This window comes from Brienomyrus brachyistius, chromosome 1, assembly GCF_023856365.1.
Source record: "Brienomyrus brachyistius isolate T26 chromosome 1, BBRACH_0.4, whole genome shotgun sequence".
Taxonomy (NCBI): Eukaryota; Metazoa; Chordata; class Actinopteri; order Osteoglossiformes; family Mormyridae; genus Brienomyrus; species Brienomyrus brachyistius.
Window position 1 is genome coordinate 5,087,930 of NC_064533.1, and position 27,429 is coordinate 5,115,358.

General features: G+C 50.0%; 1 protein-coding gene across 3 annotated transcripts; it reads right to left on the reverse strand.

Annotated features, from left to right (window-relative positions):
* Nucleotides 1-2,068: 2,068 nt before the first annotated feature.
* cfap54 (cilia and flagella associated protein 54) lies at nucleotides 2,069-25,999 on the reverse strand. Of its 3 annotated transcripts, none has more exons than XM_049005051.1 (59): nucleotides 25,891-25,999; nucleotides 24,843-24,982; nucleotides 24,667-24,755; nucleotides 24,434-24,556; nucleotides 23,867-24,017; nucleotides 23,641-23,711; nucleotides 23,312-23,440; nucleotides 23,030-23,195; nucleotides 22,884-22,949; nucleotides 22,680-22,801; nucleotides 22,386-22,568; nucleotides 22,152-22,244; nucleotides 21,887-22,072; nucleotides 21,486-21,619; nucleotides 21,241-21,388; nucleotides 20,933-21,088; nucleotides 20,715-20,837; nucleotides 20,502-20,609; nucleotides 20,062-20,197; nucleotides 19,843-19,929; nucleotides 19,495-19,621; nucleotides 19,052-19,136; nucleotides 18,447-18,532; nucleotides 18,150-18,347; nucleotides 17,253-17,422; nucleotides 16,857-17,029; nucleotides 15,825-16,034; nucleotides 15,454-15,650; nucleotides 15,220-15,355; nucleotides 14,617-14,695; nucleotides 14,348-14,503; nucleotides 14,083-14,277; nucleotides 13,824-13,911; nucleotides 13,571-13,741; nucleotides 13,423-13,489; nucleotides 12,591-12,776; nucleotides 12,373-12,459; nucleotides 11,673-11,792; nucleotides 11,531-11,581; nucleotides 11,302-11,452; nucleotides 10,516-10,646; nucleotides 10,245-10,396; nucleotides 10,054-10,156; nucleotides 9,749-9,890; nucleotides 9,498-9,658; nucleotides 9,117-9,263; nucleotides 8,852-8,978; nucleotides 8,612-8,764; nucleotides 8,427-8,535; nucleotides 7,725-7,845; nucleotides 6,381-6,479; nucleotides 6,182-6,299; nucleotides 5,973-6,086; nucleotides 5,704-5,870; nucleotides 5,308-5,448; nucleotides 5,098-5,204; nucleotides 4,384-4,543; nucleotides 4,079-4,162; nucleotides 2,069-3,778 (listed from the first exon to the last, which is right to left on the reverse strand). In XM_049005051.1, the coding sequence occupies exons 2-59, from the start codon at nucleotides 24,871-24,873 to the stop codon at nucleotides 3,662-3,664; spliced, it is 7,488 nt and encodes a 2,495-aa protein (XP_048861008.1). In that variant the 5' UTR covers nucleotides 24,874-24,982; nucleotides 25,891-25,999; the 3' UTR covers nucleotides 2,069-3,661. The 3 variants fall into 3 exon arrangements, with proteins under 3 accessions (XP_048861008.1, XP_048860932.1, XP_048861092.1); XM_049004975.1 differs by having other exon boundaries at nucleotides 23,030-23,198; XM_049005135.1 differs by lacking the exons at nucleotides 23,867-24,017; nucleotides 24,843-24,982; nucleotides 25,891-25,999 and having other exon boundaries at nucleotides 23,030-23,198; nucleotides 24,667-24,754.
* Nucleotides 26,000-27,429: the final 1,430 nt, after the last annotated feature.

Consider the following 27,429-nt stretch of genomic DNA (forward strand, 5'->3'; position numbering starts at 1 on the left):
CAACAAATGTCAAATGATGACTAAACCATGTAATAGAAATTGAAAAAACGACAGTTCTGTTGTTACATTATCTGCAGGTTTGTCAACTTAAGTCAGCTGGCTGGCGCGAGATTTTCAGTTCGAGACGTGTCTGCACACACATGCACGCGCATTTACATGTATGTAACCGTTTTTATCACCTTGTTAATTACCCCAACGCTTTTGATGTAGCTAATTTTGGGTTAATAATGCCGTAAGATTTCCTGCGTGAGAGTCAGAAAGCATGAGTGTGGCAGCGTGAGAGCTGGCAGCCCTGTATCTACTTACATAAACAGACAACATTTTCTAACAACTGTAACCAGTAGTTTGATGGAGTGTAATAATAAAACAGACACGTAAGATAATTATTTGCATTAAACTGTAATCATACTTATTTCTCCAGAGCAATTCACAGGTTCATGCGATTGTAAAGCAGGATTTTTGCAGCACAATTCCAAAAACGTGCTTTTACCTCAACGGAACTACATCAGACTGTCCTAGAGCGAAATCATGGATCCTCCAGGACACTTAAACCACCATGCATCCGGATCTCTTAAACAAGACAGTCACATATAAGTAGTAAATCTATTAAACACAACGAATTTAACCACAGGTTTCTCCGTCAATAGCTGTGCTATTATTATTCTCTTGAGAATGACTGCTGTGTTAGTAACTTCGTACTCTTTCTCAAAGCACACCACTCCTTGATACGTCTTAATGTGCCATTTCAGTGATAATTCAGGTCGTTTGTTCGCGCCATCTGCAGTGTGTTCACTGAAGTCACCACTTGGTGGCGCCATTTCTTTGTTGTTTATTCACGCTCTGATTGAAAATGATTAACGACAGTATTGCTTTTTCCATGATGGAAATACTATGAAACACAATAATCAGATGGCTTAGATGAAGCAAGAGATTCACATGAAAATATGAACAAGCTTATAAAGTTTGGCGATGAACTCCCTGTGATACGTTAGTAAAGCCTGTGATAAAACTTGGAATATGTCCTGAGTGAAATATATGTGAAAAGAATAATATTGACAGATAAAGATCACTGATCCAAATATCTGTGGTTTTTCAAACACGGATGCAGAAGACCATAGATATGCAAGTCAAGTTGTTTTTGTTCAAAATCAATAATTCATCTGACTCATTTATAAATGCAATCCTAGATGTCTTAATATGAGCAAAAATTGATCTCTGTTGTTGTGCAGGGCAGAAATCCAATACATAGTGTTGTCAGTACAGATCTAAATTACAAAAATCCACTCCAGTGTAATGTTTGTAATGTAATCCTGGTGCCCAGACAATGTGGAGTTCTTGATAACCAGTTTATCTCCCTTTTCAAGCCCTAAGTTTCTGCCTGTGAGTTGTTTTCTTGCTCTAGACAGGTTCAACTGATCTTAATATATGTAATGTATGGTATTAGGTCATATTCAGGAATTCCAACTGTTTTCCTTCATTACCACCATTAATTCCCATGACATGTTTGATGTGGTGCTGCTTAGCCAGGCCTGTCTGCAACAAGAACAGAGTAATGTGCTACTTTCTTTCGACTGCTGAAGGCATCCTCCTCTCTTAATGTGACTGGATCCATCAAAATTTACAGTGTGTTAAAATGACAGGGAGCTGAAAACGCAACATTTGTAGACCGTTTCTTTTCTTCAGAACCTGAATCAAGTGTCTGAAAAAGTAGCTGTTCATTTTCAAATGTGTCGCTACTTCTTTACATTTTAGCAAAATCAGGTTTTTAAAATCTATATGTCTGTGGGATTAGCAATAGTTTGCTGTAATCTTAAACTTTGTTTATTGTTAGTGTATTTGTGAATACAGGCAAACTTTGTAACTTTTTTTAAGACACTGGGGATTGGTAGATAATGTTTAATGCTTTGATCAGATGCACCAGTTCCAATGCTCTGATCGATGCATAGCAGCAATGTGTGAGATTATCAATGACTGCGAGGTCACATCAGTTTATGGTTATGTGCTTATATAGCCAAAGTAAGTCTGAAAGGAAAGGAAGGAAAGGTAGGAAGGACAGAACCCTCATCAATGGCTTTGCTAATCAAACTGGTTTTTATTAGAGATGGAATTTCAGCATCCCCCCAGACACACCATCTGTGGTTCAGTCTTGTCTAAGTAACAGATCAGGAAGGACGGCTGCTGGAGCCAGCTTGCTAAGGAATTCCCAGGAACCACAAGCCGGGATGTGGCGTTATGCCTACAGTCTGAAAGCGTGGGGCTTGTTCTGCTGGTCACTCTGCATTTTTCTGGCCACTTACAGGATGGCACATTATCACTAACCAATAACCTGCCTCTTATTCAGAGGTGGAAAATACAGGTCCAGAAAGTAAAAATCTAGGCCAATGTTGTGTTTTAACCATTCAGTTGTGTACTCTGTGCATGTGACTCTTTATAATCAACTGGCTGGCTGAAACAGCCGAAACGACTATTGCAACTCGCTTCTAGCGGGTTTACCACTGCGCGCCATCTGTCCCCTCCAACTGATTCAGAATGCAGCTGCTCGTCTTGTTCTCAACCTTCCTAAGTTCTCCCACACCACTCCTTTGCTGCGCTCTCTCCACTGGCTTCCGGTAGCTGCCCGCATCAGATTCAAAACACTGATGCTCGCATACAAAGCCAAAAATGGTCTGGCACCATCCTACCTAAAAGATCTCATCACACCCCGCACTACACCACGATCTCGCTGATCCTCCAGCACTGCTCGACTGGTCCCACCACTCCTCAAGGCACAAGGAAGACACACATCTCGGCTCTTCTCTGTCCTGGCACCTAGTTGGTGGAATGAACTCCCCCTTGATGTCCGAACAGCTGAATCCTTGACTGTCTTCAAGCGACAACTGAAAACATTCCTTTTTCAGAAATACCTGAAGTAGTACAGTACTTCTGCATTCTTACTCTAAGCTCTTTTCCTTGTGTGTGTGTATAAAAAAAAAAAAAAAAGTTTCGCACTTTCCCAACAGAGTATTCAGATAGATGGTATTCATAGCCTGGGTCCTTATTGAGCTAGTATCAGAAAAATTCATCGCAGAGTCTCAAAGCACTTATGTAAGTCGCTCTGGCTAAGGGCGTCTGCCAAATACTGTAAATGTAAACAAAATCTTGGTCTGCATTTTTATTTTCTGTGCCGGAAATTTCCATCTCTGCTCTTACTGTCATGTCAGCATTAATAATTCAAGCAATGGGCTACAGCTCTTACTTGCATCCCTACAGTACTAAACAAGACATTACATTAAACTATTAAGAGACTGCTTCTCACGGGGGGGTGGTGGGGGGGAGGGGGGTTATACTGCTTCAGATTGAAAGTGGAAACCCTAAGGAGAGCCTTTAAGAGTGAAATCCCAGAATTGCCCCCGACAAAATCAATGCAATCATAGTGTGAACAGAACTGGGAACTGGAACTATTAGTTAAGTTCTCCCCAAATGAGCTTCATGGGCCGAATGGCCTCCTCTCGTTTGTAAATTTCTTATGTTCTTAAAAACGTTTATGAAGGTGCTGCCCTGATGTCTGGGCCAGGGACCAGGCTGTTACTTCCGATGCATGGATGTCAACCTTTGGGCCCTAGTTTTCGACCGAGGTGCAACTCTCATCAAAGGAACTGGGATTCTCGTAGGATCACACAGCTCAGAGCAGAAGGGAGGCCAGCCATGATGCCACCTTTGATGAGACCACAGCGCCCTCACTGGGGCTGAAGCAGCGTTCCAGGTCTGCAAGATTCTGCCGACTGGGCTCGAATGGGACCTGGGACAAGGCGGTGGGATGATCAGAGGTAAATCCGGGGAACAGAAACAACACGTTCAAGCAGACGAACACCCAGCCCCCTTTCTCCTGGATTTGATGTACAAGAGGGAGCATTCATTAAAAAAATATTTAAATTTATGCTTTGAGTACTAATGCCTGTCAGACCAGTCACAGTCTAAAAGTTTAAAGTGCTTTTAAATATATGCAGATTATTTAAAAATGAGCATATCAATGTGCTATTCCCAGTGCATTTGCTGCTTCGGGATGAGCAGTGGATTGTGGGAAACGCATGGCACCCACCTCTGCGATGACAGCCGGGTCTGAGCTGGGCTTCAGCAGGGATTGGATCTGAAGAAGGCAGCCTGTGATCTCCTCTTGCAGCTCCTATTCACAAAGATCATGCCCTGCCTGACATCCTGCACTTCATAACTGAGATGCATGGGTACTGACACTGTAAAGCCGTGGTATCGGAGCCTCACTGCAGGTCTTATTGATATAAGATTGACATATTCATATATTAATATGAGCACCAGAACAACTTTCTGAGTTACTTATATATTTTATGCAGTGGCTGCAGCAGGGAATCCTATATTATGACTGCTTACCAACATGTGGGAATCTGGGGGTGCCCCCATGTCCTGGGTGCTGGCCTTATGCTCCCTCTCTAGCTTTGGGGTGGGGGTTACCAGGCTGCTGAGGGGTACGGAGGGGGACATGTTCACCGTGGCACAGAGGGAGCGAAGCCGGGTGTGTACGGCCTCCAGCCTGGTAAAGGGGAAGCGTTGGGGAGGACTTTAGGGTGAGAGGCAGGGGACAGTCAGAAGGACACGAGGGACACATCCAAAACAAGTGAAAGATGGAGTAAGGAGCACAGGGTTAGCCTGAAGAGGGCAGCAGAGAGCACACAACAGCAGGCAAGCACTGTGGCACAAGAGGCGGGCACGAACAGAGAGACATGGACAGAGAGACAGACACAGATGGAGAGGCACGGATGGAGAGAGACACAGAGAGAGAGAGAGGAACACAGACAAAGAGACAGACATGGACAGAGAGACATGGAAAGAGAGACAGACAGACAGAGAGAGGAACACACACAAAGAGACAGACATGTTTGGAGAGACATGGAAGGAGAGAGAGACATGGACAGAGAGACAGACAGACAGAGAGAGGAACACACACAAAGAGACAGACATGTTTGGAGAGACATGGATAGAGAGACAGACAGAGACAGAGAGAGGGGAACACAGACAAAGAGACAGGCATGGACGACGAGACACAGATGGAGAGGCATGGCATTCTGGGTGACTTGTGGCCCTCACCCATCCTGGCAAACGCTTAATTGGCCACATCGCAGCCCTGACACAACGCTGGCTGCAGGAGCCGGGGCAGAGAGTGGGGCCATGCTGAAGGCAAAGATGAGCAGAGTCTGGAGAAAGAGCGCAGGACTTAGGGGTACAAATGTTTGTGAGAGCCCAGTACAATGTTTACACAAAATAACAGGGTTTCCTCATTCCCTGCATGTAAATTACCAAGTTCTGGTTCTGCAGAGTCCGATCTAGTGCCGGTTGGAGCCACTGCATACACAGCTGCTTGTCCTCAGCACCAGCCCAGCAGGGGAGCTGCACGGGTCCCAGGACAACGTCCTCTAGGGTAGCCAACTGTGGCTTAACCTGGGACAAAGACGGGGACAGGACCAGGGCCGGAAGCAGGAAACAAACGGGGACAGGGGGATGGGGACATGGCCAGGGACATGGCCAGATATAGGGATATGGACAGGGTGGGGAACAGGGTCAGGGTCAAGGACAGGGAGCACAGGGACAGGAAGATGAGGATGACGGGGTTCAGGAGTGGTGGATTAAATTACTCAGCAGTCAAAGGACACGACACAGAGATCCTGCTGGGGGCCCCTGGGAGAACATACTCACATGGGCAGCACTAGACATTAGAAGGGCTGTGGGGGCTTCGGGGGCACAACACTGCCCCCTGTAGGACAGTAAGAATATACTGAAGAAACTGTGCAGCTGGGCCAGTTTCAGGACCAGACTGGTGTCCATGGCTATTGAACATAGGTCCTCCAAATACTCCGACGTCACTGTAACACACAAGTATGCACAAGTATGTCTGTAACCGATACTCCCTCATATTCACTATGCGCAGCTCCCAAGGAGGCCAATGTGTGAGAGCACATCTGTACCTGGGTGGGCAGCGGTGTGGTGCAGGTTGGCGAGGCGGGCGTGGTAGTGAGCCAAGTGCCCCCAGGTCAGCGGCAAGGGGCCAGGACTGGTTCCAGCCGGTTCACCAAACCCCCCTTAACATTTAAAACAACACACCAGGTCTAAGTCTGGTTCCAGAAAAAAAAGGGTGGCACACACAGCCCCGCCACAAGGGGGCATGAGAAGTTACCACAGGGGCAGAGCAGGTCGTCAGACACAAAGGCAGGTAGCAGCTTCAGTGCCGTGGCCTGCAGGTGGCCACTGGTGACCCCGTGGAGCTGGACTGGGCTGGCGAGGGATTTGCTCACCTGGGAGAGACGGCGAGAAGCCCGTGAGGCGGCATGGCGGCGGGCATTAGGCCGTGGTCTTTGACATGCATGACGGCTGACCTGGCAGGCTGCTCTCACGCAGGTCCAGCAGCAAAGGCACTGAAGATCCTCGGGTGTCAGGACTGTGGGCAGCGGAGGCGGACCAGTGCTTTGGGGAACCTGGGAGGAGAAGAAAAGATACACACACACACACAGGTGTGTACATACAGGGACACACACGGGCACATACACACACACAGCGGCACACACACAGGGACACACACGGGCACACACACACACACACAGCGGCACACACACAGGGACACACACGGGCACACACACACACAGCGGCACACACACACACAGGGGGACACAGCGGCACACACACACACAGGGGGACACAGCGGCACACACACACACAGGGGGACACACACGGGCACACACACACACAGGGACACACAGCGGCACACACACACAGAGGGACACATGCGATCATGGACACACATAGGGACAGACAGAGACACGCACACATGCACGGTGGGTGTGAACACTCTCCAACTAGACAGGAAGCCTGTCAGGAAAAACACGGGCAGGCTTCAACTTGTAAACTCATGACATCATCAGGCGATGATTGATCAACTCACATTTGAAGAGCATTTTCTGGACGTATTAGAGATGAGGCCTCCAATGACCTAAAGTCAGGCTTCCTCATCATATGTTATGGCATTGGGAGCTATAACTTACTCAGTCCTCATGAACTTTCATTAAATTTCCGCATCAAAGTCTACGGAGATGTTCTTGAAAAGGTATCCAGTAGACTGAGTGACTGAGTGACCAAGGCAGTAAGCATCTAACTGCAGCATTGTCCTCCTGACAAACTTCAGGCAGCGACTCCACGTCCTTATACTCTTACTCCCTGCCTCCTGCCTGCCTTATTGCTAGATGAAGCTCCCCTATAGGGCCGCCGCATAGCTTGCGCATGCATGCATTTACGCATGTTACCACTGCACAGGTGGCGCTGATGCTCATACATGCTCGCGTAGATTATGAAGGTAGGCAAAAGCTTGATCTCAGCTCAGTTGTGATGTGAGAATTTCATGTTAATGTTCATGTTAATATCACATATCACCCAGCCCTACTTAATATTCTTCAGTCTTGTTACCTGTCTGTAGTCCACGGAGAGGGCATTCAGGTAATTTAAATATTTCTTTGTACACTGTATTTTGTACATATAATTATGTTTTCGTGGCTCAGGCTGAATTTGGAAGAAGAAACAACGTGCCATTACATTTCGAAGACGCGGCACACAGAAGCGCACAATTTTCAGAATATTTTTTAACGTTATGAGTGTCGAGTATCAACAGGCCCTCAGGGAGCATTCAGAGCAGGAGGAACAGCACACACGGACCGGACCCGCAGAAATACCTCCTGCTGCTTCTCTCTGGCTGTAGGCGGAGTATCTGAGTCCGGTTCCTCCTGCAGAGGCGTGACCCGCCGCTGCCACAGGTACAGCAAGGCCATCTCCAGGTAACACCGGCGGGTTAACCTGGGACACACAGGGCATAACTGTGACCCTAACAATAACGACCTTAACTCCTATCCAGCCCTGACCTAAACTGTAACTAACCAAACAAAATACAAGACTTTCTGCGTTTTTAGTTTTTTTTTTGTCACCACAACATCAAAATAACAGTTATGTGGAAGTAACACATACATGATGCCCCGCCCCCAGTCCACACACACACACACAAATACAGAACCTGTTTGGTAGGAGTGTGAGGGGTCCCCAGTGATAAAACTTGCTAAGCATTTGGGGTGGGAAGGGGTGAAACAAAAGTTAATGGAAAAGAGGAGGGCATGGGGATCGGGGGAGCAATTACACGATCTACATTAGATTGTGTTTTAATCCAGATGTGGACCGGCGTCCGTCCTCCAGTTGAGTAGCCCTGGTGTAGTCAGTAGATTTACGTTACGCCAGTGGCAATCACACAGAATGCTTTAGTGGGATGGCGGCACGGGTAGGTTTATTTTTGTCAATTTTTTCCCGCAGGAGGGCCGGGATCCACATGCGTCCCATGACGAGTCGAGTCCTGCTCCCCAGCACTTCACAGAGACACACGCGCTCACCGCAGGCTGTGGCTGTCAGCCTGTGTAATGGCGATGGCCTCTAGGAGGGTGTCCACTGCGCCCTGGGGCTGACGTTGGCCGAGCAAAGCCAGCCGGGACTCTGCCAGCCCTGTAAACACACACACCCTCAGTGCTGCGTAGACGACATAAGCCCGTCCTGTAAATCAGTCATCACCATGACTCACCCCTGCTGTAAAGGCTGTCGGCCTCCAGCCCTCTGTCCCTGCTCGCAGACGCTCGGGACAGAACCACTGCAGAGTCCAGAATGTTCTGGGCCGACTCCCAATGGCTATGGTCGGCGCTGGCGGAGTTTGCTGCTTCCAGCAGCAGACTTTGTCCTGGGAACCAGAGGTGACAGTTAAAGAGGCATCTCACTGACCCCCCCTGCCTGCTGATACAGAGGGTGTTGTAAGTAGTGGTCTTACCCAGGCGCATGGTAGCCTTAGCCAGAAGGGGGAGCTGTGGAAGATAGATGTTTCTCATTCCCAGCTTGCTGGGCAGGAGAACTTGACCCCCCTCTCTAAGAGAAATGGACTCTCCCAGGGCAGAGAGCTGAAGAAAGTGAGGGAAGCAGAACAGATGTTGCTCTGATATACATTAACTGCTGGGGGTGTCTTAATAGGAGGGGGAAATGGGGCAGGAGGCAGGGGCGATAAAACAGAAGGAAGGTAAGACAGGAGGGGCAAGGACCTGCTGCTGGAGCAGCTTCTGGACAAGCAGGTAGAGGGTACGGCTCCCCGTGCCCCTAAGGTCACCGAGCTGCAGGGAGGCGCCGGCCAGGGTGAGCGAGGAGCGGAGGGACAGGCTGCTGCGTCCCGACAGGAGGCGGACTGCTTCCTGGGAGACACACACACATGCATGCTTGTTGTTATGTGTGTGCGCATGTGCCGCAGATCGTCATTAAATCTGTATTATACTGAAACATATACTCCTTCATAAAAAGAATTTAATATGGGGGCAAATATTAGTTAAAGTTAGTTTTCCTGTGCAAATATGATCAGCAGTGGGCGCTGTTCTTACAGAGCTGACTTTGGCTGGGTATAATTGAGTTTCAGCAAGAGTTCTGCTTACCTGCAGCAGCGACAGGCTGTCCTCCTTGGCTCTCCCTCTGTGTGTGTCCAACAGTGCCCCCTGGAGGAGAAGGACAGCTCTGCTGTCAGGGTCTCCCCAGGCCTTGGCTTCCTGAATCCCCTCTTCCAGGAGACGAGCTGCTTCCACACTGCTGTCCACACCTGTACACGGGGAACATCACTGAGCACAGCTCTCGCGAACCTTCCTCTGAACTGGTTGTACCGTTCCCCTCATCAGGTGTGGACCAGCACCTGGGTGAATAGCAGATCCGGGGATATGTGCGGTCAGGGCCCGGACTGCGGCCAGCCGACAGCTCAGCCACAGCACCCCCAATCTCTCACGGGCTTCCACAGCCTCAGGAACATCGTCAGGATCTGGCTGCCTGCGACTGTCCTGTGGACAAACACACAGCAGCCATCTCGCAATTGCATGCAGGATATAGAGGAAGACATTTCTCTGCGTTAGATGTGTATCCCCGTTTTCACACCTTATGGACATATACACACAAATGCAGTGAACTCAGACCTCTGGAGTTACTCTGGGATGTGGAAAGTACCTGCTGGAGAGAAGAGCGTGGTCTTTGAGTGGTTAGGGGGCTCTCTTCCTCCAGCAGGGGGGAGTTCTGGAGTAGACGAAGTGCTGACACAGCCCAGTCTGCACTGCAGGGGGCACAGAGCTGAGTAAGCTGACAGGCTTGCTTCACAGCGCCGCCTTGTGGCCGCTGAGAAGAGCGGTCTGATTCCGTACCTGAGCGAAGCTCTGCCTTGTTGAAGGAATAGGGCAGACAGCAGCAGCCTTGTGCCTACGGCCATCTCCAGCTCCTCCACATCTACCACTAGCATATCCTCATTGGCTGGTAGGGAGGTCAGGATGCCTTTAGCCTCTCTCAGAAGCAAGGCCTGTAAAGTCACAGGAAAAAGACATTGATCTGGACATTCTTGTGATGCTCACTTCTGACATCCCTCTCATTGCAGGAGCCAGGCCCCATGTGATACGATCAGGATCAGGGATTTGTTACCTTGACGGTTCCAGGGGTCAGTTTCTCCCCCTCTTGGTCCAGCTGGAGGCCATGAGGCTCCTTGTCCTCCTGGCCACTGTGGTCCTCGTCACTGACCGGTGAAGTCCTGAGCCCACAGGTGCTGACCTCTCCTTCATAACAATAACAAACCCATTCATATACATAACCAGCCATCTACAACCTCAATACAACTATGACCCACCCCCTCGTAACCTCCGCAGAAGTAACACAAACTATCCCTGATATTCTTCAGTAACTAACCCTGATCTTCCACTAATTTTTTATCATTCTTCTCATGACTGGTTTATGGAAATTTGGAGACGACAATCAATTAAGAGGATTTTAGAATGTGATTTGGCTTTAAGTAGCAAAAAGGCTCATATTGTCATATTCTCAAATTTCAAGGATGTACTTTGAGGGAGAATGTAAAGCAAGTAACAGAGGCTCTCCAAAAACAAATGTTTGCCTGCTCCGTTAGCATGTTAGCATGCCTTCTCCCAGGACCGGGTGAAGGAAGGCCAGCTCCTGCTGTGTTAGCATGTTAGCATACCTTCTCCCAGGACCGGGTGAAGGAAGGCCAGCTCCTGCTGCGTTAGCATGTTAGCATACCTTCTCCCAGGACCGGGTGAAGGAAGGCCAGCTCCTGCTGCGTTAGCATGTTAGCATACCTTCTCCCAGGACCGGGTGAAGGAAGGCCAGCTCCTGCTGCGTTAGCATGTTAGCATACCTTCTCCCAGGACCGGGTGAAGGAAGGCCAGCTCCTGCTCTGTTAGCATGTTAGCATACCTTCTCCCAGGACCTCTGGCAGGCTGTGAATGGAGCTGCAAAGGGCGAGGATAAGCTGGGCCTTGGCCAGGCAGAGTCTCCTGGTCAGCTTGGGGCCAAACAGCAGGGACATGTCTGAGCTCATGCCTCTGTTCACCAGCTCCTCCACAGCCTGGAGAGGATAACACCACGCGTAAACAAGCACAGATACGCACGCAGTGAGGATACCTTGGAAATCTCACACACCCACCTGCAGGTTACATGGCTCCAGCAGGGGCTTGCTCTCATCAAAATTCATAACCTTAAAAAAAAAGAAAAAGTGTGTGTACCACTGTCTGCCAGTAGGGGACACTAGTGCATGCTGATGGTAGATGGTGGGCCCCATGTGTTACCTCCTGTTTCTCCACTGCTATGAAACTGCCGTGAGGCTGTGGGATGTCCTCTCCCTGAACCAGGCTGACCAGCTCCTTCACGGCAGCACTGAACATGCTCAGCTCAGTCAGCACCTGGACCTGAGAGCCAAAACTCTGCTGCTACAGGCTTTCTTCCACAAGCGACATCCAAGCAAAGCAAACACTGCACCCCGCGCTTCCATGATGCTCAGCAGCTACAGCTAGCGAGGGACAACGGATAATAAACGACAGGCGACAGGCCCGGGTCCTGGTGGTCTGATAGCGATTCCAATCAATCAGCTCACGGTTACCTGACTAATTCACAATGAATGTATTTATAGGTGTTGATGCATTTCTCACAGTAGTGAAACACGTTTTTTTTGTAAATATATGGAAAAATAGCTTGAAGATTTAAAAAACAATAAATATCCATCATCTAAGTGATAAACGTACTTGAGTTCAGAGTAAAAACCTGTATGAACACTGCTTTTTATACAGTTATCTGATGCTTTTATCCAAAGCGACAGTACAAGGAAGAGTGTGCTGTACATGGGCTGCCTGGGATCTGAACCCACGACCTTTGCATTCCTAGCACAATACTCGATCTGTTGAGCTACAGGAGCTCAGCTTGCTTAGAACCGTGTTTGCCTCCAGTGATGAGAAACCAAGCCCTGCCTCCCTGCTTGCCAGTAGGACTCACCTTCAGTATTCGACCGCTAACTGTGAGGTGCGAGTCCCGACACACCGATCCAACCAAGTGCAGGTAGAGACACAGCATAGGCAGAGCCTGCGACGGCAAAGCAGGCCATGACAAGGCCCGTATCAATACCCTTCAGCAGCGCTGTGAATCATGCTGTCCCACCTCATAAAAGCCAAAGCGCTGAGTGACACCGATGACTGGTGTAAGGGGGTAACTACCGCAAGGAAGTGTCCACAGCCGTATAACCAGTGGCTGAGGAAGGCCAAGCTGGCCACAGCCATACTCAGGTGGGCCCGGCCTGGCCCAGAGAACAACTCCAGGCCTGGTATCAGCTCTGGACCCAGTACGTAGGTAGAGTATTGCCAGTCATGCTGCGGGTGAGGCAGTGAGGCTCCTAGCAGCCTCTAGGGGGAGACACACAAACATACACACAGATCACCATAGACGCAGCTCACAAACCCTGTCAAATAATATTATCCCTGATTTCCACCATCCTACACTGGCTATATCAGGCTAGCTATATAGGGCTAACTTTAAAGGTTAGGTTAGGGTTAATACATCGCTTACTCATGTAACCTGTAACTCTGCTCCATAAGGCCAGCGCATGAGCTAAATATCTAGGTGTTTCAGTGGCTCTGAGGCAAAAAAACTTTTAGATATATTTAATCAACTATTTATACATTTTTAAAATATATTTCTATACACTTGTAATATTTCCTATTTATTGCGATAGTGTATTTGTAAATTATTATGGTACTGTCGAGGGCAGTGGTTCTCAAACTGGGTCCTCGGGACCCACTGCCCTGCTTGTTCTCCAGCTATCCCTGCCCTACACACTGCTGATTGACTGAACACACCTGATCCAGGTAATCAGAAGCTGAAAGACAGCTGGGACTTGTGTGTGGGGCAGGGATAGCAGGAAAACAAGCAGGGCAGTGGGGCCCAAGTACCGACTTTGAGAACCACTGGTCTAGGGGAACAGCATTTAATTTTTTTATGTATGTGAATACACTGAAAAAATGGGAATATAATCTGATCTGAACTGTGTACCTTGAAGAGCAGGACAGACAGCAGACAGCAGTTTGTCCGCTGATTGAGGTCAGGCGTCATGAGGTACCTGTGCAAGAATATGCGTTAATGAAAGCTTAGAAAAACAGAATGAGTGTGTGTATGGGTGCATGGGATTAGGTGGACTCACTGGGCGATCTTAGCGGACAATATTGCTCCCTGCAGGCAGCCCCAAACCCCAGCCTGACACAGGACATCCTGGGGGGTGACGCCGCCCCAGGAGACCCCGTCCCAAGAGCCCAGGACCCCTGAGGACTGCAGGGCCCTGTCCAAAGCCTTGCTCCAGCAAGCTAGTGCGGCCCTGAGGGATAAATAATCACTCTTACTGTAAAATAAACAGAGGCCTAAAGCAGAGCATGTTCAGTATTCGTTTAATGTGCTACCGTTTGTTTCCTCTGAAGAACTGCAGATTGCCCAGGTCATGCAGAGCCAGGACGCTGACAGAGTTCAGCCGATTGGCCTGCAGGTATTCTGTAGCCAAAAACAGGGGAACCTTAACAGCAGCAGGTACTCTGACTTCCTCCATCAGGCATAGTAGGAAAAATGCAGTTAAGACTGGTCTAAGCCTTCTGCGGATCAAGGATCTGGATAGATAAATGCAGGGAGGTGCATTCTGGAACAGTGGAGGAATTTGCTTCTCACTGATGGAGTTGTTGTAGGAAGAGATGATGGTGTGGAGCTCAGCTGGGCCAAGGGGGCAGCTGCAAACAGAAGCCAGGGTACTGAAGTCCTCACTGGAGACGTCAGGAGGGCCCGCAGTTGGGGTGGCGCTGGCAGCCGTTCTGAACTCCACCCTGCCTCGTAACTGACCTTTCCCGCAGAATGGGGAGTCCATGTCTGGGTTGGAAGACGGCATGTGTCAAACCAGGACCGCAGATGTGTGACGTAAAAGCCGGTCGGGACTCACCGGGCTGCGTGCCGGCCAGCGCAAGCAGCAGCAGCTCTCGACTGTGCCGGAAGCTTCTCAGCGCGTAGCTGGTGCACCCCACCATCTCCCGGAAACAGCGCAGGGTGTCTTCCACGTCCAGGGGCACGGAGACCAGCATGAGGGCCCGATGCAGCTCTACGGCACAGGCCGGGGTGACCGTTAGCGTGTAAGGTGGGAGTCTGCAGACGGACTCGCGATGTTTCACAGCCAGGGTTCAGTCAGAGCGGCATCACGAGTGTCACCCATACCTGAGGTGCTGGGGGTCACATTTGCACAGACAGTCCCTCCTGATAGTAGCTGCTTCCATGTATAATTCCTGCAGGTGACCTGGAACATGGGTCCCACATGGAACTTTATTGCCAGTATGTACAAACATACCAGAATTATTTGTGGTCCAATGCCAAAGATGATGTACAGAACACACAGGAGAAACACATCACAGAACAATATGTGTAAACAACAGAAGACAAATTTACAAAAGACACGCTGCAAGACGTCTTAAGGTAATAAATTAACATCAGAGGGCCATCTGCAAAAATGGCTGCAGTTTAGTGGAAGGGAAACCATTATTCGAGCATCAATTTGCACGTTTCACTGATGCAGAGCAGAATGATAACTGCACTAGGGCAACAACTGACAAACAGTCATACACTGTTGTAGTGTAGATTAAACCGATATTGCAAGTAAACCATTGAGGGAAAATGTCAGACTAGGAAAAGCAGAGAATTGGCCTATAGGAGTGTTGTCCTCAGCACTGTCCCCTCGTTCTGCAGCAGAACTTCTCACATGGTTCCTATGCATTGCTAGTCTCTGTCACACCATGAGGTCCTGTTCCTTCCTTGTAGACTGACCTTCTCGCCTGTGATCTGTTCTGTTCTTGTGAAGTGTGGCTGGGGAGCTGATGGCCCCCCAAACTGCCCCACCCTCTCCAACAGCTGCCACTGGGCGTGGACCAACAGGGGCGTAACTATGTGGGTGTAACGTTCCCTAAGGAACACACATGATAATCCATAGACAATGAGAGTCATGCTAAGCAATCAGCCGTGAGACACACACACACACACACACTTCTGGTCCATACCCACCGTGTCACATTGTTGAAGAGGAGAGCTAGGTGGGCCAGTGTCTCCCACTTCCTCTGAAAGAAAAGGAGCTGCAGGGTGTGCAGAGTGAGAGTCTTCATCCATCGGAAGTCCACCAGTGTGCCATCATGCAATGGGGTGGAAAAATGCAGGCTGGTCTCCATCTCATCATCCTCCTCACCCTCAAAAACCTTCCACAGCTGAAGATGGAAATGGGTACTGAGTGTCGTGATGGACGCCACAGAGCAGAAATCATGTACAAGGCCGCAGGATGGTGGAGAATAAGGACAGACTTGCTGGTTTAAGTCCTGGGATGGAACTCTGCGGTTATACCCTTGTGCACGGCACTCAGTTTACAGTGGATTCAGGTGTACCTGCAGCTTGACCATCATGTCCAGGAGCAAGTCGGTGGCCAGAACAAGTAAAGGGCTGAGAACACTGTGCAGCTGGTCCAAGGACAGGGGGGCTGGCTGGTCCGCAGAAGGTCCCCGTTCCACCAGCTGGGTGATGACGACAGCCTGGTCCCACAGCACCTGACAGGCCCACTGCAATGATGTCCAGAGCCCCCCGCGGTGGGCCAGCACCTGCAAATGCGCACGGAGACGGAGATGGGAGTTAACCAAAGGGAAAGTCCTTTTGTATTTGGATAGCAGAGACAGTGCGTGTACAGAGTGATAATGCGCCCAAAAAATTTGCAACACCTTAAAAAGAATGGAGTGGCACATCCATTAATGGCAGAAAATCATGTCATTCAGGTGCTCATGTTAAAGGGGCCCTATTAGGCTTTCCCGGTGTCCCCCTTTCCGGTAGTGTATGGTACAGCTTTAGGTGCATGTAAACGGTCTGCAGCGTCTTAAGGCCCAAAGTACGTGTCAAAGGGAGTAACTCTGACCAAAGACACCTCTCTCTGTTAATCTGCCTCATTGGAATTCCATCCGTCCATTTCCATGACATGGTGAGATCATCTTGTAACGCAATCTTTATTGGCCTCCTATCTGCAAGGGTCTGTCTGCACGCTACAAGATGAGAACAGTATGTGTGGCTGACTAGCTGACCAATCAGAGCACACTGGGGTGTGACTTAAAGCTCTAATAGAGCATTTTAGACAGAGTGAATAGAGATGTGCAGTATGAGAAAAATATCACTGGAGCATATAAATCTATTCTTGTAAACCCTAAAAATAAAATTACGTACAGTGAAAATGAGCATAATAAGGCCCCTTTAAATTTTATTTTCCCTCCAAAACATGTACTGGCATCAGAATTTTTTCAGTCTGTTTTCCATCTATTTTTGTTAAGAAATATTAGTTGGATTGATGTAGAGATTCTGGAACCTGACTCTACACTCAATGCCATTCACAAAGGTTAGGGTTAGGGTTAAGGTGTGTGCGTGATTTTGACAGCTACCACGGCCCTCCTGAAGTGCATGGCGGCTTTCATCAGTGACTCTGGGGGCTCGGGGAGCCCGGACGACTCGCCACCATCGTAGGTCATCTGGGAAGGCAGCGGGGGAGGGGCCACATCGCAGTAAGCCTGACTCTCTGCGTGGTTTGGTTCTTCCTCTGATCCTCCCCTGGCACCTGAGTTGGCAGGCAGATTAACAAGGTAATTACCTAATGTGTACAGTGTCATTTTATCTGGAAGCAGTAAATCAACAGGAAAATATTCCACCCTCTCTAGTCAAAGCAAAGTTCCGGATTCCTTCCCAGACATACCTAACAGTTCACAGAAATTTGGGTTTTGTGACACAAACGAGGCCATCGCACGCATGGTGTGGATGACAAAGATGACAGAGGGGCGTACCGCCATTCCGCTCGGGCCTTCTGCAGGTAGCTTTCCCGTGAGCTTGTGGGACGGCCCTGAGGGGCAGCGGTGGCAATCTGAGAGTTTGGTGGCTTGGAGGTCTGTTCCTCCACTTCAGCAGGGTACCCACATGTGCCAGAGAGAAGCTGATGGAGTCCAAGTGGCTGTATCTGCATATGAAATTACAGGTCCCAGTCAGGGTCCCAGACATCCCACCCTGGGCACACTGATTTTGGGGGGGCGGGGGTGCTGGCTAGGTATTATCTTTGTTTGAGAATATACTCACTCTACCCCCAAATACTATATTAATGCAGCTTTTTTAAAATGCTGTCAAAATCCCATATAATGTGGTATAATGTCCTGCCAACTCGGGGGAGGGGGTGTGCTTGAGGCAGGATTTGTTGACGGGGGGGTGATACTGCCAGTAAAACTTGCTGGGGCTAGAAGGTGGTGGTAAAATTTGCTGACTGGGTGGGGCAGGGTCGTGAGGGTGGTGTCTGAGGCTCCAGCCCTAAATTCTCTCTCAAAAGCACCGAATTATTTAGGTTTCAAAAAATAACTTTGAATCACTTTCTGTGACCAGTAAATCAATGGTGCAAAAGTTCCCTCATATTACTGGGGAAATATCGCCCTCTATAGGACCACCCTAGCAATTTCATAGGGTGTGTGTATCACCTCAGTTAGCACGTTTGCTAGCTAACTATCTTATGGGAAATAAGAAACATAAAAAAGTCTTTCAAGAGCAGTCAACCTCAGCCGCCATGCACAGAGAGGGGATCCGGCAGGGCAGATGCTGCCTCGTGACCTGGCAGCAGGAACGCTTAGGCTGGTAGCTGGACGGATCGCTGGGCGGGTTCGGGCTCCCGCTGGCTGGCTGCGCAGGCCGTGCCTGAATACCTGTGTCGTGGACGAGTCCCGCGCCCCCCCTCCACGCTTCGCCGCAGCAGGGTGATGTGTGCCAGCGCCAGGCTCAGGTTGAGCTGGCAGCGCCAGGGCCCCCGCTCCCAGCACAGCTGACGCAGGAGCCTCCGGCGGCGGTTTTGCTGCAGGAGGACAGTCGCGTGCCTCAGCAGGGCCTTCACTTCCTGGGACTCCCTGAGGCAGAGTCATGGCAGGGAGTCACAGCCTCCGCAACGCAGAGTATGAAGCGAATGGGTCGGCATGGTGAAGGGGGCACACAGGGCTGGACCTCACCTGCCCGTGATCTGGGTCCAAGGCATGGACACCTGCTTCTTCTCCGTCTTCTTACGGTTGGTCCTCGAAACGCCAGTCTTTGGTTTCTTGACATAACAATCAACAAACTCTTAACTCGATGGAAATAAAGCATAAAATCCTACAATAAAACAAAAGTCATATATCCCTTTATAAGGGACTGATAATATACTTCCAATTAATAATAATAGATACTATATTGTCCCCTGTGGGGAAATTCTCTTTACACCCCCCCCCCCCCCACTTGCTCTCTGTAGGTGAGAACAAGCTGGAAAAAAAAGGACTGTTGGCTGTTGGGGCACCCTGGGAGCTGGGAGTGAAGGGTCTTGGTCAAGACATGCCATGGCTGGGCTTGAACTAATAACCTTCTGATCACAGGCACAGAGGCTTAGCCCACTGAGCCACACACCGCACCCAGGACGATTAAGTGAAAAACAAACAGAATATCCGGGACAACAACAATAAAATTTGAACACTAAGTTTTTATGAGGTTTTGAATCTGATCTGAAATTAATTTCATGTAACATTTTTAATTTTAAAAGTAAACGTAATCAGCCACAGTGCGCACAACCATTTCTGGCCATCACCTTGCTGTACTGGATCAGAGAGGATGTGTATTTATTCATCTCTGCTTTGCTGATCTTCTTTTTCCCGGTGAGAACCTCATCCTGCCTGCGGACACACGAGAAAGAGCAGACCACATCCTGGGAGAATGAGACAATATTGGCTTGGCGGAGACGGACTTCCTGGCACCTGTGTATGTCCACACACAGGCACACACACTCACACAAACCTGTAATCATATCGTTGTCAGGACCTTGCCTTCATTCCATTCAAAACCCTAATCCCAGCAATGACAACATTAACTCCTACCCAGCGCTAACCTTAACCAAAAATAACCAAACAAATACTTTTTTGATTGCAGTCACCGATTTTTATAAAACTGAATTTCCCCTTGTGTGGAACAAAGAATCGGTCCCCACAATGTAACATATACCTGGAGCACAGCGACACACACGCACACACACACCTGCTAAGCCACAGCAAAAGCTCCTTCCCCCACTGCAGCACAAGCTCCAGTTGATCCTCCAGCACCCCCCTCTGCAGCAGGTGCACAGCGAGCTCCAGGAAGTCAGGCCTCTGCTGAAACTTCATCACTGTGCGTGGCACACAATGCACGTTACTAAAGACAGACACGTGCATGTACGCGTGCATGGGGAGGCCTTTATACCATATACCTACGATATACAGGTATAGAGTCATACGTATGGTATATAATGATGTATATGGTATATAACAATGTGCGTGGTGTACCGAGTCACTAACGGCTCACTGGACCACAGGCAGCATTGTGAGTGTTTGGCTGAGTGCCATATACCCTCTCTGTAGGCAGATTCTAGGGAGCTGTGGTTGATCACTGAATACACCTGTGCTGGTTCCTCCAATCCAGTCAGGTTTTGGTTCTCTGGAGGTACATATCACAAACAGGTCAGCGGGTCACATCTACAGCACACAGCTGCTGACTTATTACCCAGCTGAAGTCAGACTTCGGCCATTCACAGTCAGCGTGGTGCACACGTGAGAAGAAAGCGCTCACCGCTTCTGGAGGAAGTGAGGTCACATGGCCCGGAGTTGCCCAGCCCCCCACTCGTCGCTGTGCAGGATTCCAGAGCCCGGAGCTGCTTGCTGGGCTCTTCGTCAGTCGGGCCGCTGGCTGCATCCCTCTGTGGGACCTCCGAGGGACCCGACAGAACAAACAGCAAACTTAGGAAGCTCCGCGTCACCAACCCACATCATGACCTTGACATAGCAAATTAACCAGATTATTCTAACAGCCAATATAGAGCTGGTTCATTGTTACTGCACTGGACAGTGACTTCATGCTGACTTCATGCTTAATGCAGTGCGTTTTATATGGTTTTTTAATTCCATTTTTAGAAGACTGGAATTCCACAGTCTACCCTCCATAATTTATTAACTCAAAAACACAGTTTAAAATGTATTCAGCTTTTTGTAGCAAAACGGTGACCGACATACTAGCTCAGGTCCACTAGAAACCCCTGCATGTGCAGCTTGCTGCAGCAGTGTCCTGCCCAGCTCGACCACAGCCGACGCCGTGCGGTACTGCTGCGAGAGACGCAGCACCTGTGCACACAGACATGCACATGGTCACATGGTCATGAACAATTAACGCAAGTGTGCAGATTCACTCAAGCGTAAACCTGGGATTAAACCAGAGCGCGTGGCCACCTTGGTCACGTAGAAGGTCATGCAGGCCACCATGTGCAAGAGGGAATCCACGGTGGCTGCAGAGTGCCTTTGCTGAAGTTCCCCTGGGATCTCCTGCAGCACCACTAAGCACTTTATCAGCACCTGTCAAAGGCACGGTGGTGAATCCCCAGACCAGCAGAAGCACGCTACAGCATTCCACAGACACTCCTCTGTTATTTCACGCCAGTGTAAGTTACCTGTACAGCAGCCTGAGACTGGATTCTGTGGTATATGAACGGGGTTAGTAGCCCGTAGCATCCCACCACGGCCTGAACGGCGGCTCCACTGTCTTCCAGCCAAAGGGCCAGGTCTATTGCCACCAGAAAACGGTCACACTCAGCTAGCCTCGCCTCCTGATTGGTTAAAAACGGTTCCCATCAGGCTCTGCTGTGGCTTGTTTTAATGATAACATTCCTTTCTGCGACAACTATTTTATCACAAGAGCGTAGAGAACCTCTTATTGCGGTGATAAGCAAACCACAAAGCTGCTTGACTGGTTTCCTACCTGTCCCCAAATCAAGGGCCCCCCATCGCTCAGCATGTCACAGTACAGCGCCCTCTCCTGGACATGGATATCTGTCTGCATGAAGATGGAGGTGAGGAAGAGGTGGAGGAGAACGGGGGAGGCATGCTCCAGTGCACTCAAACACAGCCTGAGAAGGAGAGAGACAGGAAAAACAGGTCTGTAGGCGTGAATATAAAAGGAAAAGGCAGCATGTTTCGAGGGAACAAGACTGTTGTCTTTCTTACCTTGTCTGGGCAAGCTGGTCTGTGGAGCTGCCAGACTCCGGTTTGGGTGGAGGCAGAGGAGTGTGCGTAAAGTGCTCCCACAACTCTCTAGATGCCCTCTTAACCAGGGCATTGATCCCAGTCTGATATGCTACCTGGTAATACCATATGAGCGCTTATCACCCAGAAACATAATTGCAATTGTTCTCCAAAGTGATGTACAATTGAAATCAGGGTCAGCCAGTCCCTGGAGCTATTGGGAACTTAGGGGCCTTGCTCAAGGGCACAATAGTGACATCATTCTGCTGACTCTGGGATTTGAACAGGCGACCTTCTGATCACAGTCACGCAGCCACCCCGCAGACAAACACAAAACAAGATGTGTCATGAGCTCAGAGAGGGATAGCAAGCACCATGTATACCTGTGCCAGGTGTGCCCATGTGCTCAGTATGGGCAGGGGCAGAGAGGCCAGGAGTGGGTGGGTGGTCTCACCGATGGCGCCCCCTAGCAGTTGGCCCTGGGCATCACATGCAGCCACAGCAAAGACATACCTGCGATTGGGCTGCAGCCCCTCCACTTTCAGCAGGCATTCTCTCAGAGCGGGCACCTGCCAGGAGCACGAGAGTGGGCACAGTCCAGAGGCTGGGGGGCTAATGACAGGTGCAGAGTGGCAGAAGAGTACTGACCTCTTCTCCGGTGCCTGGAAGCTGGGAGTCACCGAGACGCACTTTCAGATTGATGCCCGTGGCCTCCCGTCCATAGAGGCGGTACCAGCACACCTTGGGCAGAGATCGGATAAAGGAAAATTCCGGAATGATGTATGGCAAAATATCTTGGACACAAATTTGCCTGAGTGTTTGTTGCTATGTGAGAGTGACTGTGTGATTGGCTGTCAGTACTTATGTGCTATAGGTGAGTACCTGCTTGTCTAGAGCATAGGGAGCAGGAGCGAATATCATGGAGTGCTGCGTTCGAAAGAGCAGGATCGGGGGAGGTGGGACCTTAACCTTCCCGTCCGCTGCCTTGCTTGGTTCTGGTACCGCCTGCATCCTGATCAGCCTCTTTTCCTCCACCTCCGCTTTCTCAATGAGGGTCATGGCTTCCTGTAGCACATGAAATAAGGTAAATAGGACCGTGACACTGGGAGGAAAATAGAAGCTTGGTCACTGCAGGAGAGGCAGCTTGGGAATTATGGGATTGGATGCCATGCTGACCTGCAGCAGCTCCTTGGCTTTGGATCTGCCCATGTCGTTCCCGTGAGATAGCAGGGCCTTCTGCATGAGGAAGACGGCCTTGGAGATCCTGTTCCTTCCAATCCTCTCCAAGAGCTCACCCTCTAAAGCAATGTACATGCATGATAAATACAGAACAGAGCCTTTGAAGTACTGGGTACTGAGACCCTTACATGGTCACACTACCTGATTTCCCAGGACCGGCCAAGTTCTCAGAGGATGACGTCTTGCCGTTTGTAGGCTGCATGTCATCTACGTTGGGCGAAGAGATAAAGTAGTAAGGTGATGCCCAGCTCTGTCCTGTACACTGGGACTCTGGAAGATTCACTGACCTGGATAAGTGTTGAGGAGCTTGAGAGCTAATCTGTGCTGGACAGCCAGCAGCTCCAAGTGGAGGTCCATGTGGATGGAGGTAATGTTGGAGTTGTCAGAGGAGCTCCTCTTACCACTGCTCCCCGACTCCTCCCCTCCAGCTGACAGGAGGGTACAGCATGCACACTGCTGACATCACACAAGGAATGTCAAATGGATCTACAGCCCTGATAAGAAGCATTAGTGCTGCCTGGTGGTTTCTCCACTTTGGAGAAACCCTTGAATGTGCCGAGGGACAGAACCTGCAGCTGGGCCACGTCAGACACGGCTGTCCCGTCACGTGGAAGAAATCGGGCCCGACCCCAGGACATACTCTGCACGGCACGCTCGACAACGTCCAATGCTGTGCTCAGCTGCTCTGCCGCGTCATTCTGCAGGGACACGATGCACATGCCGTCAGTCGATCGCACACACAAACCGAAACCTCATGTTCCCTGACAGCTATACACATCGACATGCTAACAGAAGCATAGCATGTGACGAACGCCGCATGGGTCATGCATGGGCCATTCATGAACCCCCCCCCCCCCATTAACTGACACAGCACGGGTGTAACCCTTCTCTAAAATACCTTGGGGACAGGCGCCATATCTGTTTGCAAGTCCACAGACCTCGTCTCCCGGCTGCTGACCCTTGGTATGGCTGAAGGGCAGGGACATAACATGGAGGTTGTTGATGCATCACTGCGATGAGACGCCATGGTCACAGTGGAGAGGATCGGACACGACATAAGACAAGGCTGCCCATACTCTAGGCTGCGTTTCATCATAATGCCCCTAGGGGGCTCTGCACCATACCCAGCTTCCTTCCCGGCTGAGGTACAGAGCTTAACGTGGACTCCAGCGCTGCTGTGAACCTCAGTGCCATCTCACCCACGGCCACCGGGTCCGAGCGGGCCAGCTGGCAGGAGTGGGACACCTCGCAGAGAATGTACAGAACCCGAACCCACTTGGAAACACACAGAAGCATTTAGTACCATTACCATGAGAATGTACACTGTATCACACACGCTAATAACAGAGGCATGTCCAGACTCTATAACGCGTCCCTGCGTAAGCAAGGGAAGGCCTTGAGTTACACTTCGTTAATTAACCAATCACATTCTTCATTGTACGACATCACCACATTGCTCCTGTTTTTCTCATTTTCAAATTCAAGGCTTCCAGCCATTGAGGGCCAGTGTGTGGCTCATTGGGAGGAAAAAATGGACAAATGTGGTTATGTCATGCAACAAAGAATGTGATTGGTTAATGAACAAAGTGTAACACAAGCCCCTCCCTTGCGGTGCTATAAATTAGTAAAGACATCAGTCGATAGAAAGTCCCACTTGGCCACTCATAGGCACGTGATCGTGTCCTACTCACCCTGCTCTGGTTCTGCAGCCGGCTGACACAGTGTCCACTCTGGCCTCCGCGCAACACGGCCTTGCATTTGGCCCACAGGAGCTGCAGGATGTCCGCCGCTAGGTCTCTGTCGGGCTGGATGTCCTGAATATAAACACAGTCCAAGGAACACATGTGCATACCCTGTGCTGGAGCTGAGAGGAACCCTCTGACGGCTGATGAGGAGGCAGAGAGTCTCCGGGTGGGATGCTGACCTGGACCGAAGCACAGACACAGCTATGGAGGGTTTCCACTGCAGCCAAGAGGTCTTCAGACACTGCTGCTCCCGGGGACCTGTCCTTGTCTGCAGAGAGGCGAGTGTCGTACTCAAAGCGCTTCACAGCACATGCGCTGGATTAAGCGATTCACTGGCTGACTGATGAGCTCTGACCGGGGAACTGACCAGGCCCCCCCATCCACATGGCCACCTCTGCCCAGGTTCCTGCTCTTCTGTGTGCTAATGAGAGGATCCACGGCCACCAGCAGCACCAGCTCCAGCTCCGCCCTCCTGAAGCAAGGCTTCTGCAAACCCTGCCACCGAGAACAGAGTCCACAAGATGAAGCATCAGAAATGAGGGGTACAGAGGGAATGGCAGAGCCCCCCCCCCCCCCCCCCCCCCCCACTGCTTCTGCTAATTAACGCATTTCTATCCTGATACAGATTAAACCATTAAGATAAATCAAAGGGCCAGTTGACTGAGTATCAGTATACTGAAGACCGGGGCCGGGGGGCTCACACTCCTATCATCTGCGCAATGGTACGATTGGTGTCTGGAGTTCAGTAGAAGAAAATAGTTCCTACATGAAACTGCTCACTACAAAGTCTGTGGATTAGTTTGAGTAACCAGGTCAGGATTTCTGGTTAAAAACATCGCTGTTGAATTTGTCAGTAGTCTTTTCCTGCCACTTTCATCGCCACACAAAGAATGCCATTCAGTCCCATTATATTCAAGACCGACATTTCTACGGCTGATATTTCCAGAACTAGGCAACTCCCAGCAGAACAGCCTAGATGAATAGATACCACTAAAGCCCATCTAAAACATATCTTTTGTTCAGTTTTAGGCTGAACAGTTATTTTTTTAGCGAAGTTATGTTTAATTCTGAAACAGCACCCTAAACAGTGTTATTCATATTTTAAAAGATTAAATACTTATTGACCCTATTTTTAAATCTTTCGTACATCGCATCCTTTCATGATGTGACTGTCGCCCGTATACCCACTGCGATGCGCGATACCTCCCTGGGCCAATTAGCCCCCCCCAGTGTCAAACTCCATCTAATGCCACTGTCCACAAGCAACGTCGGAATGCAGGACATTAGCCATTATCTAAGATGGAGCCACCATTGACAGCTTCTCAACAAGAGGTTCAACACAACACTGCAGTGCTAGGAAGTTCAATGTGATTTTTGAAGCCGCGTAAAAGCGCCTGACCGACCTGCAGCACTGGGATGAGGAGGCCTGCCAGAGAGCGGAAGGCTTCCCACTGCTCGTACCGAAACAGCAGCTTCACGAACTCGACCGCAGCGTCCACTGAAACCCAGTTCTTGCCTGAACAACAGAAACACCGTCACTGACCTGGGTAACGCAGACAGCTGCTTCACAACCACCTGGTCCCTGACGACTCCCTGATTACTTGCCTCAGATGCAATAAACCCAAGAACTGGTCCGCAAGTGGACCTTTTGGGTTTGGACACTCACCCGCCTTTGCCATCTCAAAGAGACTGGAGGAGAGGTGGATGCCACACAGACCAGCAGGTATACTGGTGCTGTCGTTAGAGACTCGCTCATTTGAGCCCCCGATGCCTGCAAACACACATAAAGGGTGACCTCATAACTGTCAGGTGCCAACTCTATATAACATGACAGAGCACGAAGAAGCAGAGGCAAGCTTGAGCGCGATCGGCCGAAAAGGCTCGAGCATGTGTTTGCATGTGACCCCAAGCTGGATATGTCAGGCCGTCGGTCCACGGGCACTCAGTACCGCCGAGGATGCTGGCCCCCGCAGACAGCAGTTCCAGAACCACCTCCTGATCGTCGGGATTCTGGGGGGGGCCCGTCTGCAGAGGCCGACGGGAGGTGTCCCGTAGGGCCTCCATCACAGCCAGGAGCTGAGCAGCGTGGCAGTCAAACAGGTCCATCAGCAAGCGCTCGGTGGATGTGTGGGGCCAGGGTGTCTTTGGGGGGTGGGGTGGGTGGAGATCAGCAAGAGACAACAGATACATTCAAGTTATTTGACTATACAATTATAATGTTTGCTATTAATGTTTGCTACAGCTGTGGTATCCTGTTCATTGAAAGCATTATGAAAGCAATGCTTTAAGTCAGTGTCTCCCGATCCAGTTTCCTGGGACCCACAGACAGTCCACGTTTTTGCTCCCTCTCAGCTCCCTGCCAGACAGTCCACGTTTTTGCTCCCTCTCAGCTCCCTGCCAGACTGTTGGACTGTCTGTGGGTCCCCGCGTTGGGAAACGCTGCTTCATGACGTGGCTGACCGATGCTTACATTCTGGATGTCCTTCAGCACGTTCCTCTGCTTGGGCCTGAAGACACCCTTAGGGTTATTCTGGGGCTTGAACACCATCCTTTTAAACAGCATGACTGCCAGCTACACACCAATAACAAACAAGAAGCATTGGGGACCGTTAGTAAGAGGAGAGCTTCAGCGTTTCATTTCCCTCCTCTCCACAAACCCCGTTCCCACCTTGATCGTCGCTTCTTGGATGACATGACGGTTTTCACCGGAGGCTGATGCATGAAGCATCTCCTCCATCTTAGCCACTTCGCTGACCTTGTCCAGAGCTCGGCGTGCAAAGTCCTGCCATGCAAAGGGGCACCAAGGAGCAGAGTGGACATACTGGTCTCAGTGTCATTAAAGAATAACCTCACAAAACCAACGGTAGTGGGACCAATACAAAAGTTCCTCACTTTATGATGGTTAAGTTTGAGATATTTTGACTTACGATGGTGTGATAACT

What these genes read in the sequence shown, in the direction of transcription:
- cfap54 (XM_049004975.1), bottom strand. Translation starts at nt 24,873, where the DNA reads ATGTGGATGGGGGGGCCTGGTCAGTTCCCCG. An exon ending in GTGTCTGTGCTTCGGTCCAG is followed by an intron (nt 24,557 to 24,666) that starts GTCAGCATCCCA and finishes GTTTATATTCAG; the next exon opens with GACATCCAGCCCGACAGAGA. An exon ending in GCTGACAGCCACAGCCTGCG is followed by an intron (nt 7,846 to 8,426) that starts GTGAGCGCGTGT and finishes TGTGTGTCCCAG; the next exon opens with GTTAACCCGCCGGTGTTACC.